We start from the raw sequence: 22,978 nt of genomic DNA, 5'->3' as shown, positions 1-22,978 counted from the left end.
AATGGATGTTGATTTCTCTGCATAGTCCTATGTACTCTCAGTGTGTAAGTATCACCATGATGTGGTTTTGCATTTGTTTTAATCAGAGGTTTCAACGGCCCTAAATTTGTTATATTCATTTCTCTTCTTGAAGTTTTTATATGATATAATTTTGGACCCCATACACCAGTGTGGTGCAGCTCTGAGTTATGATTTCTCACAAATGACTTTCTTTCTAGTTAATGTATTGGACATATGTTCAAGACAGAAACACTTGTGAGTCACCACAGCTTTTAGCTCAGGAATTAATTTCCCTCTTGGTTCCTGGAACCTGGGGATTTTTCTTTCCTTCCTTCTAGTTAGTTTGGCTAAATATGTAAACACTTCAAAAAATAATAATTTATACAGCAAGACTATGCATTTGCAGTAGGCTAGAAATCTGTCCACATTAACTTACCTTGTTTTGTTACCTGAAGTAAGTAGGTTTATTTACTATAGTTCTTTTCCTGACTTTTATATGCTGATATGTATTATGAATTTCCAAGGAGTAAAGGAGGTGATATCCAAACTTGTGTAACCAAGGATTTTTTTTAAGAAATACTTTAAAACCTACCAGAACTAATAGTCATTTGTGGAAAACAATTTAGGAAATGCTGAGCAGGAATAATATAACTGTAGGACATCTGCCTGTACCTGTGAGAGTAAGTTTAATAAACTATAAAATGTGAACTATTAAATAAATTTTAGTCATTTAATTACTCACTATTAGTCACCATGATAAATCTATGACATCACCACTGTAGTGTACATCTTAAAGGCAAACAGCATCAATGAAATACATTTTTATTTAAATATATGACATGGCTTTCCAGTTAACTGACATTTATCATCTTAAGAATTTATATTGTATACCAAAGTTTACGCTACTCACTCTTCTTTGAATACTCACCAATTGAAACAATATCTGAGTACTCTGCAACTTTCTAATGTTAACTTCTCCCATCCTAAATATTTATTTAATAATAAGTAGTATCTAATAGAAATAACAGTATTAATGTGCTTTATTGTTTGAAAAGCCCTTTCACATTTGATCTTCATAATTACATTATGAGGCAGGTTTACAGATAACAGTTTCACAATACTAAAGAAAGAAACTGAGGAGCAGAGAACTCAAGTTATTTGTCACAAGGTCACATAAATTTTGAAAAATGGTCAGGGTAGAATCAGAATCTTCCAATTTCTAGCCTAGTGGCCCTATCCTCAAAAATCAATACTTCAGATCCATGCAGTCAAACATGATTCAAAACTGGGCAGCAAAAGAAATATAAACTTTTAACTCTCAAGGATTTATATCTTACCATTCCCTTCTCTTTGCCTGTGCCAACACCTAGCAAAGCAAAATTTTTTAACATTTCACAGCCTATGGCTCCACATCCTACCTATGGAGAGGAAAAATAAAAGGTATCAGATTAAATAAAATTAAAACATCTACTTACTAAAGAGCAATTTCATGTTAATTTTCTTCAAATGCTAAGTTACAATAAATACATACTTTTAAAAATAATTTGAACTTTTAAAGTAACTTAAAAATCATTTTACTTTAAAATATTTAATGGTTCATGATATCATTATAAGTATCTCAATTTAAAAAAATGTATAAGTCATAGAAGGAAAAGCATAATATTTATAATTACTTTAAAAAGAAGACATTTTAATATTCCACACAAAAGCCAAAGTTTGAACTCATTTTTTATATAAGATGGAAACAAACAGCATGAAACAGTGCAACATTACAATTAAAAAGATTGTTTATACACAATTTTCTAAACTCATTTGATGAATATAACTATTCTAAGACTTTTAAGTAAAAACTAATAAGAGATTCTACATGCAGGTAAAAGCTTAAGAATACTGCTGATTTTCAAAATATTATTTAAAAAATGAATAATAAAAATCAGTAGTACTTTTAGGACTGATTATAATAATAAAAAAAATAAGTGGCAGGAGAAGTCATCTTATGCTATTGGGGAGAGCTTCCCTGCCAATGCACTAAGACATTTAAGAAAGATAGATCCACCTACGTATTCCTACATTTGGTAAGAAAAAACAAAAAAAACCCCAAACCCCACAATTTTTAATGTATTTCTAGAATATCATTTAATGTTCAAAACTATTATACTCGTATTTTAACTTTACATGTACTAATTCTCTAGATGATGGGTTGGCAAACGTCTTCTATAAAGGGCCAGACAGTGAATGTTTTCAGCTTTGTAAGCAATATGGTCTTTTTCACAACCACTCAGATCCACTATTATAGTATGAAAGAAGCCATAGACAATATTTGAATAAATGGGCTTGGCTGTGTTCTCCTGAAACTTTATTTATAAAAACAGGCAGCAGGATGGATTTGGTCTGCAGGTACAGTTTACAAATTCCCGTTTTAAACATTTCCTGAATGTCTACTATGTTAAAAACTGTACTCAAATTTTCTTTAATAAATTAACTTGATATACAATAGCAGTTTGTCTGTACTATTTATTCTCATTATTATTCCTACTTACTAAAAAGATATTCAAATTTTGTAGCTTCCGACACAAAGTGTCTCCAATGCAGGCTCGTAAGGCATCATATCTATCTCCTCTGTAGAAAACAATATAAACCAAGAAAATAGAATGGCATAAAAAAACATTATTAAGATTAATTTCATTGCTGCTAGTACCAATTTAATGAGTTTCTTCCAAACTAACAGATAAATTATCTTATTTGAAAGAGAAGAAACTTCATAAAGAAATCAGTTGCTTCTTTTTTCCATTTGACTTAATATTCTAAGTCCTAATGACTTAAGCAAAGGTCACTTTAGTTTATCTGGAAAAAAAATTTTAAGGCAGGGATTTTTAATAAAGGTTTGTAGAGAAGACTATGGTTGGGCTTTGAAGTTGTTAACCCACTTAAATTGAAGGCAGAACTTTGGGTTATGTGTATTTTTGGGAGAATGAATTCATAAGCTTTTATCAGATTCTCAAAGAGATATGTGACCCAAAAGGTAAAGAATGACTGATATAGATAAAAGCTGCAGGTAGCAATTGTTTTCATCTAAAATCAGAATGGTGTTTTGAAACCTAACCATTCTCATGATATAAATTTAACACTTTATATTCATTATTTATAAAGTGGTAAAGAGATACTGCATTATTATGACACAATCTCTAAGTAGAGAAGAAATGACTGCAGAAGTGAGCTAGGAGAAAAGACATCTAAAACAAATACATGTTTGCACAAAAACTCTTAATCTAGTTCCTTCTTATAAACATACAACTAAGAAAAAAGCAACAAAAAGGTCAGTATTACCGTGGGAGAAATTCTTCACGTTCAGGTTTGCCTAGGGATTCGACAATATCTGCTGCTTCAATATATAACTTAAAGTAGAAGATAAAAACATAACTTACTATGTAGAAAACTAAATTGCTAGAAAAAGTAATTATCTTCTGTAGTTATTTAAAGATCATTAAAGAAAACAATGATAAACATGCTGCTTCAGAGTAAAATAATGGATTAAAAAATATAATTGTTTCTTATGCAATAAACATTCCTTACATTCTTTCATTGAAACAATGGTTAAATCTGGAGGAACTGTAAAAATACATAATTTGATTCATGTCATTTAGCTATCTTACAGATGATATATTCTATTATTAACAAACAAAAGGAAATTTCACCTCCAAATCTATTTTTTATAACTACATAAAAACTTCTGGAAGCTTCATTCAATTTCAGCTACATTTGAATAATCTGTTTACTTTTGATAGGAAAGTACCTAGTCCATATTTAATTTCCAACTTGGAAACTATGTCGTCTGTAATTATTACATACACTACAGAGGAAATGGTCCAGGAAGCCACAATTTCAGCATTTAAAATAATATCAAACAGAATTAGTTCAGCTTAATGAAAAAAAACCCTGAGTCTCATTCTCATTTTCATTTTAAGTAACTTATATGGCTAAAAAACGTGAACATCACCATGAACATGAATAAATGGTTATTTAATTATAACACAGAATCTATATTAATAACATAATTTATATTACCCATGCTGCTAATAGTTATATCTAAACCAGACATTTATAATTGAACTTGTACACTGTGCTAAAATAAACCAAATAATCCAGCAGCAAAGTAATATTAATTAATAGCATCTATAATAAATTTACAAATTTTAATTATTAAAGCTAAATTTAAACTTTTTAAAACATAATAAACAAGATCAATGTTATATTCAAATGTTTAAAATTAAAAAAAAAAATAAAGGGCCTGAAGAGCATCCTTTGATACACTTTGCCAATTATTCCTTCTGGTAATAGAAACCAGGGTTTTTCCATCTTGTGATGTTTTTACCCTATATAGTTCTCAAACTTTTACCATTCCGATGCTTTCCACCTTTAGAAGTTTATACCTAGAAATTAGGGAATCTGAAGATTCATGATGCCAAAAGACTCCATGGAGCAGTTCAGGAGTCCTGAAAGCATGTGACTGCTAAACTAACAGTAGTGGAAACTAAATATAAGGATAAGAAAATTCCTTATATATAAGGAATATAAAAGTGAAAATTCCTTCATTCTCACAAGTGAGGGAAATACGTCCTAGAATGCAACTCTGGGTTACATGCCAGTAGCCTCAACAAATGATCTTGTCAGCTTCCATTACAGAATTAAGTTTTGGTGGCACACCACACCTGACTCATGCATCAAAAAATAATTTAAGGTTGCTTTTATAATATATTAATTAATACTATGTTATAATTCATAACAGACATTCATTATATGGGTGAATAATTCAACCTTAAGTACAAAAAAATATTAAAATAGAGAACTAACCCACTGGCACAAAGGAGAAAACTTTCCTGTCACAGCTTTCAATACTTCTTGGCTGGCAACACCTCCTACTGCTGCAGCAAGTGGGGGTAAAAAGCCTTGGGCAGTCCAAGAGAGCCAACGCACAATGTCATAATTTACTTCAGGCTGAAACACAAGCCATGAAAGACAATAATCTTTACAGTATTCACGTGGTATACTCAAAATTTCAATAAATAGTTATACCTTAACTTCTAAAAGAGCTACTCAATTTCCCTAATAGTTTTTAAGTCCTAAAAAACAGTCCCAATCTCATAATAAAAGATCCAATTCCATGTCAGTTACCTTAAGCAGTATATTTCATTACGAGTACCTGCCCAATTTTGCTTCTTTACTCTTTATGTTATGCTAGGGAACAATTTAGAATTAACTGGATTATCTACCGTGATGTCGGACAAACAACCAGAATTTTAAAAAAACATGTTTTAATGAAAACTATGGAAAAACCTTGCACCTACATAAATGAAAAAAAAATGACCCATAAAAAATGATGAGCTATCATTTGTGCTTGAAGTGGCAAATAAAAAGTAAAACTGTAAAAAATGAGGCAATACATTGTTGGAAAAGGCAGTTTAGGAAAAAAATTGAGAGTAATCGCACTTTGTGTACAAATCTAAGAGCCAATCGTCACAAAGTTCTCATTATCATACTTAAACTGAAATGATGTTTCTTAAAATAAAATTTATTAGTATTTTTAAGGAAAAAATGGAGAACTGGATTTTGGAGCTATTATTTTAGCACAATTTCTTATTTGTCACAAAGATCTCTTCATGAGCTCTGGCTTCTCTTTCTCTTCCTGTCCTTTCAACATCAGTAACTAGAATCTTAACCTAGGATCCAAGTAGGGCTCAATTTATCTCTTGAAATTCTATGTAAAATAACAGTACTTGTACATTTAGGGGAAGAAGGAAGGCTTTTATTACATTATCAAAGATATCTATGATACAAAAAGAGGTTACTATCTACTCACATTCCACCCACTCCATTTCAATTTTCTATATCTCACTATTTTACAACTATTTAGCACTAAACTCAACTCAGATTACAATTTCATTTAAGATGTGGCATTTCTGGATGCAGAGATATTGGTGGTACTGATATTATTAAAAACAATGACAAGAATGCTAATAGAAGCCGGTAATTTGATTGAGCATCTATTTTGAGTTGTATATTAAGTCCACATATAATCTTCAAAATAATCCTAGGAAATATAATTTCTATCATACAAATTAGAAAACTGAGACTTTGAAAGATTAAGTAATTTACTCAAGATTTTACTGCTAGTAAGTGGTGAAACCAGGATCTGAACCTAAAAAGTCCAACTCTCCAACTCTATTCTTACCATTAGGTTACAGTATCTTACAAGATTTTATATTTTTTAATAAACAAACATCCAAATCTGGGGAGTTTTTCATCACCCTAGGATAATGACTAAGGCCTATATCTGAATTTCTCCACACGGCCTCCAAAAGATGATACATATCCACAAGAAGAGAAATAAACCAGTGGCAGGGCTTCAGCATTACTAAGAAACAGAAAATATAAACTTTAAATTGCCTGTAAATAGAAAAACAAACACCAAACCCCAAATGAACTATTTCTGGACTTCATATTGCTGCAAGCCTGAACAGAGAACAGGAAGCGTGTAATCACAGAAAAGAGAATGAAAGGCCTAATGTGACAAAGCACAGTCAAAATCATCCTGAGAAAACAGAAGGCCCATACTAAGTGCAAAAAATACTGAACATGTATGAAGTCTGGCAGATCTCAGCAGTGGCTATGGTGAAAGAACTTCCCTGGGGAGAATGATGTAAATAGAAAGGGGGAGATATCCCTTGACAGAGAAGGCTAAAAAAGGAAGTAAGAGAGGAAGTTAAGTAGGATTTGGCAGAAATCAAAGAGATCCACAAGATATATCAACACGTATCCACCAAAAAATTTTTTTTAATTAAAAAAAAATCACCTATTAAAGAAACTCCTTTTCAGGAAGAGAAGAGGAAGAGGGGCTCTAGAAATAGAAATCTGAAAAAGCACCCAAAACCCTTACCCTGTCCAAAAGCATATACAGAAAAATCAGTTTACCAAACAAAGCAGATGTAAAAAGGAGACAGAAAATTGGAATCAAAACATTTTAGTACTGAAAATTTCTCCCCCAAACTAATAACAAGGCAGAGTAAATTTGACTGAGTGAATTATATATCAACAAACACTTGGAGATGTGGAAAACAAACACAAAAAACCCCACCTTGAATCAGAAATTTAATAACTAAGAACCAAAATGATCCATTCCACCTTCCCCAAAGGGGAAAAATAAATAAATAAAAGAAAATATGAATCTATGAATCAAAATGGGCTCATGGTATACCTAGAAAAATTGACTGAATGATCAATCTTGAGTTATAACTTGGTAAAACTATTAGATTTCACAGATGAAAAAATACACAGAAGAAAAAAATATACAGGGCCCCAAGGCAAAAAGACCAGATTATTTATAAAAAGTAAGAAAAGTAAGCTGACATCGTATTTCTCAAGTATAAGATACAAAGCAAGATATCAAGGAAGAAAGTTAACAGCCTTGAATTTTACTTTCAGCCAGGCTCCTTTCAAGCATAAAGGTTACAGAAAAAATTTGAAATGTGTTAAGAACTCAGGGAACACAGTTAATTCTAAGCTCCTTCTGAGAAATGCACCAGCGACTAAACCTGATTTCAAGTCTTACTATAAAGCTACAGTAATCAAAATAGGACGGTACTAGCAAAAGGATACAAACAACCAATGGAAGAAAATATTGAGTTCAGAAAGAGCCCTACACATATGTGGTCAATAAATTTCTGACAAAGATGCCAAAAAAACTGAATAAAGAAAAAACTGTCTTTTCAATAAATGGGCTAGAATTATTGGATATTCATACACAAAAAAATTAACCTTGATCTATGCCTGGCAAGATAGAAAAAAACAAATTAATAAAAGTACAAAACTGTACACAGTGAGTTCAAAATGTATAGTCATGTACACGATCTATACTTTGTATGGCATAGAAATATAAACTCACAAAACAATAAACCTTCTAGAAGAAAATACAGGGGAAAAGCTTTATGATTTTGAGTTAAAAAAGGGCACAAACCATAAAAAAGAAAAACTGATAAACTGAACTTTAGCAAAATTAAAAACCTGTGCTCCTCAAAAGACACTGTATTGATAGTAAAATGAAAAGACAATTCACAGACTGGAAGAAAATATCTGTAAAATGTGCATCTGATTAAGGACTAATTTCCAGATTATATAAAGAATGCTCTCAATTAATAAGAAAACAACCTAATTAAAAACCAGGGAAAGATTTGAAAAACTGAAGTAGAATAATGTCAAGTAACTTGCTTACTGTCACAGAGTCAATAAGTAGCAAAACTAGAATTTTCAGGATAAGAGAACAGTAATATATAGATTTATATGTTACATAATTTTTGATGGCCATAACTTTGAACATTCACCTGCTCTTCCAAGGTTTCACTTATAGATGTTGCTAGTTTCAACAACTCTTCTGAATCTTGTTGGCATCTAGGATTCAAAATAAAACACCCCAATTTCAATGTTCTCAATTGCTATAAACAGTAGGTCATATTCAAAACTGAAATTTAAGAAATGTGTTGAAAACTGTGGATTACAAAGTGCTTACTGACTTTAAGGTAACTGGTTTATAAATACATTACTTCAAAATTACTTCAAAATCATGCTCACCTAAGAACAGTATATAAATAATGTTTAGTTTTAAATATACATGGCAAAAACTTTTTGCAACAATACGAGGAGGTAAAAAATTCTATAGCGGATCCATAATTTAATAACTCAGATTTTTTATTTTAAAAAGTTATAGCTTTTGAAGACTTCAAAATGGGAAAATTCTGATTTAGTATAACTTCCTTTTTATAAATTGATCTCTCCACTCCTACCAGAAAAAAGACCAGGTCAGAAGTGTTTATACAGTTTGGTGTATCTAGCAGTATTACAAAAAAAAAAAAAAGTTATTTCAAACAAAGAACATTACCCAGTATTTGGCTTGCGACTATAGTTCTCCTGAAACTGGTCCAAGGCAAGCATGGCTGAGTGAATCTCTAAAGGTGCCTATTTAGAACATTAAAATTTGGTCAATATTTATTGAGTGTGTAATATGTATCAGGCACTGTGCTAATGCTTTTAAGACATTATTTAATTTAATCATTATAATAAATGTATTTGATTACTATTTTTTATCTTTATATAACAGATAAGGAAGATGAGACTTGACTTCAAGGTCATAAAGCTATATTTAAACAAAGATCTAAGTTTTTTTTTCCTTGTTGTGGCCTCTCCCGTTGCGGTGCACAGGCTCCGGATGCGCAGGCTCAGCGGCCATGGCTCACGGGCCCAGTCGCACCGCGGCATGTGGGATCTTCCCAGACCAGGGCACGAACCTGCGTCCCCTGCATTGGCAGGCGGACTCTCAACCACTGCGCCACCAGGGAAGCCCAAGTTTTAATCCCAGGCTTTATAACTAGTTTTTATTAAGTTATCCATATGAAATAAAGTATTACCAACTGAACAAAGGAAACAAAATGTCTCTACAAGAGCACCGAATTCCTTTTCTTTATTAACATTTACAAATTTGGAAACTGTTAATATTGAATATAATTCTTTACTTATCACAAATACATTCACTGCTACAGAACTGATCCAGTGATTTAAAAAAAAACAGAATAAATGCTTCCAAGGTTTTTACGGAAGAACTATGTATTATATAAAACTACATGGTTCAGAAAATCTTTTAATTGGATCACCTTTGCATAAATTAATGAAACCACCTTTACACTATCAAACCTGGTATATCATTATAAATGTGAACCTTTTTCCTATTATTCTAACATTTCCATTATATAAATTCCTATTTTTAATCCCTGGGCATCAGTTCTAGATACATGAATACGACTTTTATTTTTTAAAAATCCGACAGTCTGACAGAAATCTTCATAATCTCTTACCAATCCCCACCTGCCTTTCTCAAACCTGCAAAGCATTTATTTACCTCAGGTTTGCTAAAATCCGCAATAAGGCACTTTGGATGTTTTATCTGCTTCTCTAACGGTTCCTAACAGAAAAAAACAAACAAAACAAACAACAGAAAAAAATCCACTATTACTTCGGAGCAAGCACATGACTACTTGACAAACTACACAGAGCACTAAAAGCAGCGGCTCCCTCCCAAAGGTCTGAAATAAATAAGGTTGGGCTAATATGTTTTAACTGAAATATAAAATAGCTACCATTCACTGGTTACCCCTTTTCATATTATCACACTTTATTTTTTTTAATGTTACATGCAACTAGATAACCTGCTCCAAATAGTAAATTTGGGAAGAATTGGTAAAAACATTTGTATACTCGAAAAAATCTACAATCTTAGTCAAAGAGCTACCATATTTTTTTTTTTTTTTTTTTTTTTTGCGTGGTACACGGGCCTCTCACTGTTGTGGCCTCTCCCGTTGCGGAGCACAGGCTCCGGATGCGCAGGCTCAGCGGCCATGGCACACAGGCCCAGCCGCTCCGCGGCCTGTGGGATCTTCCTGGAACGGGGCACGAACCCGTGTCCCCTGCATCGGCAGGCGGACTCTCAACCACTGCGCCACCAGGGAAGCCCAGCCATATTTTTTTGATACCAAGTTATCAGGACTCGTTATGCCTGACATAACTTGAATAAATACCAAGTTAAAATTTTCTGTGTGGAGCAAAGAACACACCAAGGCCAAAAAACCCAACCAACACTCCACCACCACCTCTGCCCCCCCAAAAAAACAAACCCAATCTGAAATTTACTTGAGGCATAACTAAAAATTGGGGTAAATGGTAAGAGGAAGTAATGCACAAATCCTCCTACAGCAGATCTGACTAGCTGTAGCATTTTAATCTGTTTAGCTCTAACTTTGGCTTGAACAAAACCTTGTAGAGGACTTTAGTTAATAATTGCTCTGGAAAAGAAAAGGCAGTCAAGTTCAAACCTTGAGAATTTGCAAGAAAAAACAGAGACGTATTAGACAGCTTATACTGAGAAGTGGCCTAAGGATTTAAGCAGCAAGAGGCTCCTTGGTTCCTTGATACAAGTAGCCTCTACATTCTCTTTATACAGATACTTACCTTTCCTTTCAATGCCAGTTTATGGGAATTATTTAACATTTCTAACATATTACACTATTTCTTGAAATCCAAAAAATTAAAAATTTTAAAACCTGGATTAACAAATATGATAAATAAAATATTCCTTTTACTTCAAAAATGTAAATAACTGAATAATAAAACAGAACATATGCTGAATCAATGCTTATTAAATCTTTCAAATATATATTAGTTACATCTTTTGTCTTAGGAAGTAATTATAAGAAGTATAATCAACTCTTTGATGATTCACAAAGGAGTAGTTCCTTTGTGAACTATATGGATGGGTATTGTAGCTGTAAATTCTTTTGCTGCTATCAGTTTATTTCCATAGATTGATTCCATTTTCCTGAAAGTGGGTACAAATTAAAAACCAAAATCTGTTCAGCCTTTGAATTACTTTTATTGCTTTTTTCTCCCTGCCATTCTCCTGTAAAGAAACATTTTTTTAATCAGAAAAAAAAATACTTACAAAGCAGAATGTTTTAGGAGTCTTAACTTGAACAGCTATCCCTCCATGTAAATAAGGTTCCAGTTCTCTAGTATCACCAATGGTAAAAGAAAATGGTGATACCACTAAAAGGAGGAAAAAAGAAAACCATTACATACTGATATAAGTATTTAAATTTGAAGATTTATCATCATAAAGATGTTATTTTTTCATAGTTTACAAAATTAAGAAGATCTCAGTATAAATCATTTTATTTGGTGGTGGGTGGAAGTGTGGGGAGCTAGACAGATTATTTTTCCCAAACAAATATAAGGACTTACGAAAAAATGGCCAAGAAAACTTGGAAGGAAAAAAAGGGTATGAGAGGTGCTTATTATTAGATATTAAAATACTTTATAAAGACTCAATAATTAATATACTGATACTTTTTATATATATAGTTCATAATAATTAAAATAGTATGATACTGGCTCATGAATAGACAGGCAAACAAACAGAACAGATTCTTCAGTAACAGACCCACAAGGGACACAATTAAGGTGGTATCTCAAACCAGCAAAGAAAAGATACTCAATACATCTTTTGGAAAAAAAGCCATCTGGGAAAGTATTCCAAATGGATAAAAGTTTTAAATACCAAAAAAGATGACAAAAAAATTATTAGATAAGAGCACAGGAGAAAAGTTTCTTTAAAACTTTGCAGTAAGGAAGGCTTTCCTAATTATGACTCAAAAGAAAAAATTGAAAGCTTTGACATCATATACACATAGAGCCATCACAAGCAAAGTCAAATGCCAAACAAGAAAAAAATTTTTGTGACTCATATTAAAAAAAAAAAACTCAGCAAATATGCCCTACATATTAGGAGTTCTGGGGAAAAATAACAACTCAATGAGAAAGTGGGCAAAGGACAGATGATTTACATTAAAGGAAGAAGAAATAGCTTTAAAACTTAATAAAAGATACTTAATCTCATTCATAAAATGTAAAATGCAAATCAAAATTATACTATACCATTTTCAATCATACATGAGACTATTCTACAACTACTGATGTGAAAGGACCATCTAGATGTTTAGTTTAATGAAAAGGCAAAGGGCAGCTCTAGTCATAATATGTTACCTTGCACGTAAAAATGCATAAGGAAACCTGGAAGGGCACACAATAAACTAAGAATAGTGGACAGGTAAGAATGAGTGGGAGCCATAGGTGGGCAATAAAGTTTTCACTATAAAGATTTGCCTTCTATTTTTTAAAAATTAATTAATTAATTTATTTTTGGCTGCATTGGGTCTTCGTTGTGCATGGGCTTTCTTTCTCTAGTTGCAGTGAGTGGGTCTATTCTTCATTGTGTTGCACGGGCTTCTCATTGCGGTGGCTTGTCTTGTTGCAGAGCACAGGCTCCAGGTGTGCAGGCTTCACTAGTTGTGGCAATGTGGGCTCAGTAGTTGTGGCTCGCAGGCTCTAGAGTCCAGGCTTAGCACTTGTGGTGCATGGGCTTAGTTGCTCCGTGGCATGTGGTATCCTCCTGGATAAGGGATTGAACCCGTGTCCCCTGCATTGGCAGGCGTACCTTAACCACAGTGCCACCAGGCAAGTCCCCCTTTTATTGTTTTTGAACGATTTGCTTATTCACAAAATTAAATTAAATAAACAAGGTTTATATATTAAGTAGACAGAAAAGGTCAGCAGAGTAAACATCAAACTTAGCTGCTGCTACTTCTGGAGTAGAGGGGAGGTCTGAACTAGTACTCATTTTTAACTCTACCTAAACATATATACATATATATATCTAGAATAAGCATATATAGTTTTAGCTATTTAAAAATGTTTTTCAAATAACAGAAAATTACTTTAGAGCAGCAAGTACCAACTTATAAATGTTAAGAAAAAAAAGTTTCATAAACTGCTACCCTATTCAAATATTCTCACTCTGCCCAAATAATTTTTGGTACAAAATGTGGGTTTTATTTTCATTCCTTGATATCCAGTGGCCTCTCCTGTTAATATATACATATAGCCTCAAGATTCAGATCCAGCACCACAATCCACCACTGCATGGCCCCCAACACAACAAAGGATAATCCTAAATAGTTAGTTGAGTCAATTTATGCAAAAACAGATAAAAATTCTTTAATATCAGTGATCTGAATCTGTATTTTACATATTTAGATATAGTCTGGTAAACATAATCCAACAGTTTTGTTACCAAAGATTTTTTTAAAATATTATTTTTTATTTATTTGGTTGCGCCAGGTCTTAGTTGCAGCAGGTGGGCTCCTTAGTTGTGGCTCGTGGGCTCCTTAGTTGCAGCTCGTGGGCTCCCTAGTTGTGGCATGCAAACTTTTAGTTGCGGCAGGCATGTGGGATCTAGTTCCCTGACCAGGGATCGAACTCTGGTCCCCTGCACTGGGAGAAGAGTCTCAACCACTGTGCCACCAGGGAAGTCCCCAAAGATTCTTAAATATAGATCCAAAGTTGTTTTCGTATAAAGAGTTTGTAATAGGGACTGATTTTTTTTTCTCTCCTAAGGATCCATCTTATCATTAAAAGAAAAATAAAAGTAATCCATTTACTAGTTTATACACTAATCACATAAATATACTTTTAGAAAGCAGGCATAGAGGGAACTTTCCTCAACATAATAAAGGCCGTATATGACAAACCCACAGCCAACATCGTCCTCAATGGTGAAAAACTGAAATCATTTCCACTAAGATCAGGAACAAGACAAGGCTGCCCACTCTCACCACTCTTATTCAACTTAGTTTTGGAAGTTTTAGCCACAGCAATCAGAGAAGAAAAGGAAATAAAAGGAATCCAAATTGGAAAAGAAGAAGTAAAGCTGTCACTGTTTGCAGATGACATGATACTATACATAGAGAATCCTAAAGATGCTACCAGAAAACTACTAGAGCTAATCAATGAATTTGGTAAAGTAGCAGGATACAAAATTAATGCACAGAAATCTCTTGCATTCCTGTACACTAATGATGAAAAATCTGAAAGTGAAATCAAGAAAACACTCCCATTTACCATTGCAACAAAAAGAATAAAATATCTAGGAATAAACCTACCTAAGGAGACAAAAGACCTGTATGTAGAAAATTATAAGACACTGATGAAAGAAATTAAAGATGATACAAATAGATGGGGAGATATACCATGCTCCTGGATCGGAAGAATCAATATTGTGAAAATGACTCTACTACCCAAAGCAATCTACAGATTCAATGCAATCCCTATCAAACTACCACTGGCATTTTTCACAGAACTAGAACAAAAAATTTCAAAATTTGTTTGGAAAAACAAAAGACCCCGAATAGCCAAAGCAATCTTGAGAACGAAAAACGGAGCTGGAGGAATCAGGCTCCCTGACTTCAGACTATACTACAAAGCTACAGTAATCAAGACAGTGTGGTACTGGCACAAAAACAGAAAGATAGATCAATGGAACAGGATAGAAAGCCCAGAGATAAACCCACACAGATATGGTCACCTTATCTTTGATAAAGGAGGCAGGAATATACAGTGGAGAAAGGACAGCCTCTTCAATAAGTGGTGCTGCGAAAAATGGACAGGGACATGTAAAAGTATGAGATTAGATCATTCCCTAACGTCATACACGAAAATAAGCTCAAAATGGATTAAAGACCTAAATGTAAGGCCAGGAACTATCAAACTCTTAGAGGAAAACATAGGCAGAACACTCTATGACATAAATCACAGCAAGATCCTTTTGGACCCACCTCCTAGAGAAATGGAAATAAACACAAAAATAAACAAATGGGACCTAATGAAACTTAAAAGCTTTTGCACAGCAAAGGAAACCATAAACAAGACCAAAAGACAACCCTCAGAATGGGAGAAAATATTTGGAAATGAAGCAACTGACAAAGGATTAATCTCCAAAATTTATAAACAGCTCATGCAGCTCAATAGCAAAAAAAAACAAACAACCCAATCCAAAAATGGGCAGAAGACCTAAATAGATATTTCTCCAAAGAAGATATACAGACTGCCAACAAACACATGAAAGAATGCTCAACATCACCAATCATTAGAGAAATGCAAATCAAAACTACAATGAGGTATCACCTCACAGCAGTCAGAATGGCCATCATCAAAAAATCTACAAACAATAAATGCTGGAGAGGGTGTGGAGGAAAGGGAACACTCTTGCACTGCTGGTGGGAATGTGAATTGGTACAGCCACTATGGAGAACAGTATGGAGGTTCCTTAAAAAACTACAAATAGAACTACCATATGACCCAGCAATCCCACTACTAGGCATATACCCTGAGAAAACCATAATTCAAAAAGAGGCATGTACCAAAATGTTCATTGCAGCTCTATTCACAATAGCCCGGACATGGAAACAATCTAAGTGTCCATCATCGGATGAATGGATAAAGAAGATGTGGCATATATATACAATGGAATATTACTCAGCCATAAAAAGAAACGAAATTGAGCTATTTGTAATGAGGTGGATAGACCTAGAGTCTGTCATACAGAGTGAAGTCAGTCAGAAAGAGAAAGATAAATACTGTATGCTAACACATATATATGGAATTTAAGAAAAAAAATGTCATGAAGAACCTAGGGGTAAAACAGGAATAAAGACACAGACCTACTTGAGAATGGACTTGAGGATATGGGGAGGGGGAAAGGTAAGCTGTGACAAAGCGAGAGAGAGGCATGGACATATATACACTACCAAACGTAAGGTAGATAGATAGTGGGAAGCAGCCCCATAGCACAGGGAGATCAGCTCGGTGCTTTGTGACCGCCTGGAGGGGTGGGATAGGGAGGGTGGGAGGGAGGGAGACCCAAGAGGGAAGGGATATGGGAACAGATGTATATGTATAACTGATTCACTTTGTTATAAAGCAGAAACTAATAATATATATATATATATATATATACACACACACTTTTAGATGCCCTAAAGATAAAACTGAGTCACTCTCAACTGAACAGGTTTAAACATGCTGTCTCTGAGTTATATGACATCTGGAAATGTCTTTAACTTTTAAACATGGCTGGAGGAAAATCACAAACTACGCAGAGTAACGCTGCTATAAATTCATTATTTTCAACTTCAAATGGGCCCTAAATGAAGCCTGATGATTTTTTAAAATGTTTACTCTCCTCAAATCTCTGGCCCTACCATCTTACCTCTCCTTTGGGTCATGATTTCATCTCAGTCCACTGACAAAACAGATTCCTGCAGCTTCTTGCCAATAAATCCACTAATCTGCCTGCAGTAACGTCCATTCATCCCTTTATCCAAGCCACTGAACAAAAACATGTATCTTCACTTGAATACTTCATTATCACCTCACCCAACAAGCCTAGACTGTACTCATTATCTCTCTCCAAAACCTGCTCCTCTTCTTCCACTCCCTAATGTGTAAATAAATAAGGTGCCAGAATCTTCACTCACCTACCATAAAGTTTCCTCTTAAATGTCTTAAGACTCTTGTTATCTCAACTCCCACTGTCACCCCTGCTATATTATACCTTTAAGTTCCTTGAATTCTATCTTGCTTCTTACTGTTTGTCTCTGCACAGAATATTCTTTTCATCATCTTCGTAAGCCAATGCAATCAACTGTAATTAAGACACCCTGTCCCCACTGCTGCAGTACCAAAAGTGAGTAGGTTTCCTTGCTAAGGTTAGAGTTCCCAGAATGCCTTTTCTCTCTTTATACCATCACTACTGAATGTTAGTATCCCCTCACTTGGATTAAATGTCTTGAGGCCAAGAATTGGATCATGTCTGTCTGAGCTGATGGTGTGTTCTTGACACTGAGTATAGTGTCTGAACTGTAAACATGCTGAAGAATGGATAAGTATAAATGAATTAATAAAACACATAAACTTACCAGTTATTTGTTGTGTAGATCCATTTAAGCCTGTCATTCCATTAATTTCCCGAAATGTTAGGAATTGTCCTGTTTCAAGTTTGTGAGGACGATTTTCAAGGCAAGTGACAATGCCAGGATTAGCCTAGAAATAAGAGTAATATACTAAAAAACAAGTCCATGTATTCCTTTTTGTACAATTTCCAAATCTCACACAAAAAGGAACATGTTATCATAAAATTCTCAAAATAACCAAAATTCCAAGCCATTCTTCTCCTTCCATATTAAAAGCAATGCTTTAAAGAATTGTCACAAAATAGTGACTTATCATTTTATTATGTGATTTTGAAACTTATTTTATTATGAATGTTTAAAATATAATTTCTATGTTTGGGGGAAATAGATTCCACAAGGGAGTTCAAATATTTCACAGATGCAAAGATTCTTGTGATTTATAAAAAACATTCAAAGTGACTGAATGGTAAGTTTCAAAGTCATTCATGACAGACTCTGTGTACATAAAAGATGAGTCTAACTTTGAAGATCAAAGAAATGTAAGAATGGAGGATGGAAATTTAGAGCCAGGAAAGTGGTAGGTTAAAGATTATCCAACACTTTAAAGCAAAGAAATATTATGTACCCCTGCTTATCAAAATAAAAACAGGGAGGAATTGGCTTATCTCATCTAAAAGGTGCATGAGATAGGTCAGACACCAGGAAATTTCCTAACTGCATATAATCCATCACATTGCTTGAATAATGTGATAATAATTTAATTTACATAAAACCTAATGGAAGTATAATTCTCTCTTTCATAAGTGTGTAGATTCTAAAAATTCTCTTGCTGTTTAAGTGTTTGAGAAATACAATTATGATCACAAACATGTAGATAAAATTAATGTAATGTGGGTTTACTAATATCTCAACAAGAATAGAATTCATAAGGACTTTAAGGAGAAATAATTTACAGATAAGTTAAATGGGAACGTTTATGATATTTTTCTAATTTTTTATGGATAACCTCCATATTTCCTGCACTATTCAATAAAAGACAATATCAGTGCAATACAAGATCCCTTGGAGCTTATTCTAACTCTATAATATTCTTAGGGACAAACTAACAATAACTAGAGAAGGTAAAAGGCTGAACAATAACCATTCTGTAAGCAAAGAGATACACAAAATGATTTTTCAATGAATTTTTTCTTAAAAAGGGGTGAGAAAGGCAACATTACACTGGGTTTAAAAAGAAAGCATAAAGATAAAAGCACAAATACTATTCAGTCAAAGTATATTATCATTTCCTTATGTTTGGTTTCTTTTGAGCTTTAATGTAAATTGATCATTAAGAATGCAAATAAAGTTAATGATTTAGGCTAAACTACAGAAGGAGTAGTAAAAATAGATCATAATAATTTCTCCAATTCTTTCAGGGAATAAAAAATTAAGCTTGCATGATATTAAGAGAACATGGTTAGAAAATTCAGAGTTTTTGATTTGAAGGTTAATTAATTCTTAAACTTTTCTCATCTTCCAAATAATGTTTTAGAAATATAACAAATTAGAAAAGCTTTTGTTTATGATGACTTAATTGTCCATCTTCCTGGAGTCAGAGTGTTGGGCCAAGTGACTTATGACATACTTAGTACATCTATGATCTGACACAATTAACAATTCAGTAAACACTGACTCACAATTTATGTCCCATAGGAACATGACAGAGAACAAAATTAAAATTAATGACATAAGCAAATGTTCATCAATTGTTAAAAAATGTTAGATGGAATCCAGAATATTCTCTCTTAATATTCTAACTTCAATTTTAAACAAATAAAAAATACTGCATATTACAATATTTTGCTAATATCACCTTTTAAAAAAGTTTTCACATCAACTTAAAAATATCAATCATATACATATACAATAATATATGTATATAATCATACTTGCGTTATATTTGAAATGAAAATCTCTTTTGGTTCTTCTCCTGTTGTATCTAAAACTTCAAATTCATCACCGAAATCACAAAACAACCGTGACCAAATTCCATGTATATCTGCACTGATGAACTGAAATGAAATGAAGAAACAAGTTCAAGCTTATACATTTATATAAAGAAAAAACAACCCTCAACTATCTTAGGCCTTTTGGTAAGAATTTTATTTATAATTAAGCATATTATTTGAGGCATAAAGTGACCACAAATACGATAATTTGTTTGTGAATTGGTTTTGGAATCAAGGATTTTGGTATTTCGGACTGGGTATCTAGTTTTAACAAATTAGAAGCAACATCAGCACACCATCATTGTATATTCTATAATTTTTAAATAACAAAAATCTGTGCTTTGCCCTAAAAATCAAGCACAGAATATAAGAAAGATAACTTGGTTTGACGGTCTAGCAGTGAATTCTTACCTTTCATTTTAGAAAAGAAGAATGGAGTGTCATTCACCAAAAGTGGTAGAGTTGAAGGAAAATAAAACAGCTAAAAACTGAGAGTGGCATCAACAGGAAAGGGGCTGAGGTACTAACAGTACACATCGGAATTATGAAAGGTAAGAATCAGGTTCTTTTATTTTTTTTTTTTGTGGTATGCGGGCCTCTCACTGTTGTGGCCTCTCCAGTTGTGGAGCACAGGCTCCGGACACGCAGGATCAGTGGCCATGGCTCATGGGCCCAGCCGCTCAGCGGCATGTGGGATCTTCCCGGACCGGGGAACAAACCCCTGTCCCCTGCATCGGCAGGCAGACTCTCAACCACTGTGCCACCAGGGAAGCCCAAGAATCAGATTCTTAAACACAATCATAAATGTTTTATTGAAAGTGATTTTTATAACATATACACATTCTCCAGTCTAAGAAAATGTAAAGAAATTATTTTTGTGCTCAGTTATTTTTAGACATACTGATAATAAAGAAAAAGTCTTCATCTGTAACACACATGATCCTGTATAAAGTGATATTTTTCTAACAAAAACTAAAGTCTATTCATATTTGGGCATAAGAATGTAGCCCATTAAAATAATTTATACCACCTATTATATGAGGTAGTGAAATAGCTAACAGAAGACTACCTCCTACTTGATCATGCACTGCCTTTACTATCAAAATAGGTACCTACAGCATTTTTTATGAGACATAAAACTAAGAAGATAGTTATAACCTTTTTTTGTTGTTTAAAAGCTGCAAACTCAAGGACAATTTCTTTCTTTGCAAAACAACTTTAAAGTATGAATATATGCATCAATCACATAAAGATTTTAGTTTACAACCTTGTGTAACTGTAATTATTTTTTAAAACTTTTGAGTTCTGTTCTAAGTTTACTGACTACTCTGTCTTATTCATCTACTTAATTTAATTTGTGAAACAGAACACAAATGTTCTACAGAGTATAAATATGCTGTGTAAGTACCACAATCCAAATATTTTCAGCACATCTATTTTATACAGTATGTAGTTTAGTGCCTATCTCAAAGGAACAAATAGCATTTTCCTTTTGCCAAAGGAACAAAAGACCCCACAAGGGAGGTGGAGTTAGTAATATGTATGCAGTTGCAGGGAATGAATTATGATTTTTCCCATCTAGATCTCTTTCCAGCCTTCTCAATGTCATCACTACTGAACAATACCTAATTACTCTGAACAAAAATAAAGGAGTCATTCTTTATCATTCTTTCCTTCACAACTCTTATTCATCCATTCTCAATCCCATTAGTCTGTTTTTACAAAAGATACCTCGAATTCAATGACTTCTTACACTCTCTATTCCCAAAAAGGCACAAGTATCTCTCACTTGGACTACTTACTGCATTAGCCTCTAACTGGTCTAGCCACCTCTACTCTACTGTTACAATTCAACAGTTCTCTTTCTTTTTGGTTTCAAGATCCCTTCACATTCTTAAAAATTACTGATGACCCAATTAGCTTTTGTTTATGTGGGTCATACCTACTGATATTTACTGTGTTAGAAAGTAAAACCAAGAAACACTTAAAACACAAGAACACACACAAACATTCAATTAGCTGTCAGAGCAATGATATCACCACATATCAAGTAGACTTTGTAAACTCTACTGCACCCCATAAGAGAATCAGAGTGAAAAAAGCAAATAACATTTCAGTAATATTATAATAGTTTGACTTTGCAGACCCTATGAAAGGGTCTCAGGGACCCTCAGTGTCCTTGGACCACACTTCGAAAACCAAAATTAAAAAGTATTATTGTGATTGTCCTCATGTAAAAAGTTTCTTATATAACTCACTGAAAAGCTATAAATTCTAATACTGAAAGTGCTTTCCCTTTGGAAACTATGTGTCATCATTAAGTGATACTATTACCTTTATTGGAGGGCACTGAGAATGGCAAAAGTCATTGATCTTCTTCTGCAATGATAGTTTGGTCTCAGTCAATACTACACACTGTTGAGAAGAATACAAGAATTAAAGATTAAAAAATAAACAATTATTTTGGTAATGTACAACTTCTAAGTCAGAAGCATTTCAGTTTGCACTATGCTAAAAATACCTTGTTTTCTTTGTAAAAAATACTATCGTATTGTACTCCATTTTAAGGTTAATACCTTCAGAGGTACAGAGTAGCAAAAGTAAAAGTAACATATACAGCCATCTCTAGGTATCTGCAGGGGATTGGTTCTAGAACTCTCTGTAGATACCAAAATCTGCTGATACTCAAGTCCCTTACATAAAATGTCATAGCATATACAGGACAAAACCTGCCCACACTAAATTCAATTATCATCACAATTAGAAGCAAACCTTAATATCCTATGTGACATTTACACAACCCAAATGGTTGGAGTTTTTTTTTTTTCCCCGGTACGCGGGCCTCTCACTGTTGTGGCTTCTCCCGTTGAGGAGCACAGGCTCCGGACACGCAGGCTCAGCGGCCATGGCTCATGGGCCCAGCCGCTCAGCGGCATGTGGGATCTTCCCGGACAGGGGAACGCACCTGTGTCCCCTGCATCGGCAGGCGGACTCTCAACCACTGCGCCACCAGGGAAGCCCCTTGGAGATTTTATTTTACCTGTTACTGCCATGGAAATGCTTAGTCATCAAAATATTAATTAAATGCTAGCTTAAAACAATTACACTTTCAAAGAGATACATTAGTTGGCTGAGCTTTCTTTTACTTTTACTTCAGAGATTCAACAGATTCACAATATTACAACTTTTATTTATGACAGTGCCACCAAGTTCTGTTAAGATAGCAAATTATAATTTTCAATGCTTACTTTAATTTTTTATCATCACCCTGTGAGATAAGTAGAGAAGGTTTTATAGTTAGATTTTATCATAGCTAACTTAACTCATAAAGGTCAAATATTTTCTTAGGGTCATTCATCTATCAAGTGGCAAAAGCAGGTTGACACACTCAGTCCAGAGCTTTCCTTGCTGCTGGTTTCCATGAAATGGATAACTCAGTTTCACTACAAATAACCAGGTATGGATTTAGTTTTATCTAGCTTAGAATAGGGTGTGATTCCTACAGAGCGGTAATCGATTACTCCATGCATCTCTTACTGTTTATATATCTCTCACGGGTTATGCCACGAATGCAAGGCTCTGACC

The 22,978-nt window shown here is 33.7% G+C and overlaps 1 protein-coding gene across 1 annotated transcript in view; it reads right to left on the bottom strand.

Moving 5' to 3' along the window:
* UBA6 (ubiquitin like modifier activating enzyme 6) overlaps nucleotides 1-22,978 on the bottom strand; it is a 98,952-nt gene that overhangs the window by 32,866 nt on the left and 43,108 nt on the right. Inside the window, exons 7-17 of the mRNA XM_081249469.1 lie at nucleotides 21,728-21,808; nucleotides 19,334-19,456; nucleotides 17,409-17,532; nucleotides 11,540-11,643; nucleotides 9,944-10,006; nucleotides 8,930-9,006; nucleotides 8,376-8,442; nucleotides 4,852-4,995; nucleotides 3,328-3,395; nucleotides 2,541-2,619; nucleotides 1,338-1,418 (exon numbers count right to left, since the gene is read on the bottom strand). Coding sequence (XP_081105595.1) covers nucleotides 1,338-1,418; nucleotides 2,541-2,619; nucleotides 3,328-3,395; nucleotides 4,852-4,995; nucleotides 8,376-8,442; nucleotides 8,930-9,006; nucleotides 9,944-10,006; nucleotides 11,540-11,643; nucleotides 17,409-17,532; nucleotides 19,334-19,456; nucleotides 21,728-21,808 — 1,011 coding nt within the window. The remainder of the gene's footprint in view (nucleotides 1-1,337; nucleotides 1,419-2,540; nucleotides 2,620-3,327; nucleotides 3,396-4,851; nucleotides 4,996-8,375; nucleotides 8,443-8,929; nucleotides 9,007-9,943; nucleotides 10,007-11,539; nucleotides 11,644-17,408; nucleotides 17,533-19,333; nucleotides 19,457-21,727; nucleotides 21,809-22,978) is intronic.

The sequence above is a fragment of the Mesoplodon bidens genome (genome assembly GCF_964165515.1).
Source record: "Mesoplodon bidens genome assembly, chromosome: 1".
Classification (NCBI taxonomy): Eukaryota; Metazoa; Chordata; class Mammalia; order Artiodactyla; family Ziphiidae; genus Mesoplodon; species Mesoplodon bidens.
Note: the sequence above shows the minus strand (reverse complement) of the source record. Positions and strands in the feature narration are given on the sequence as shown.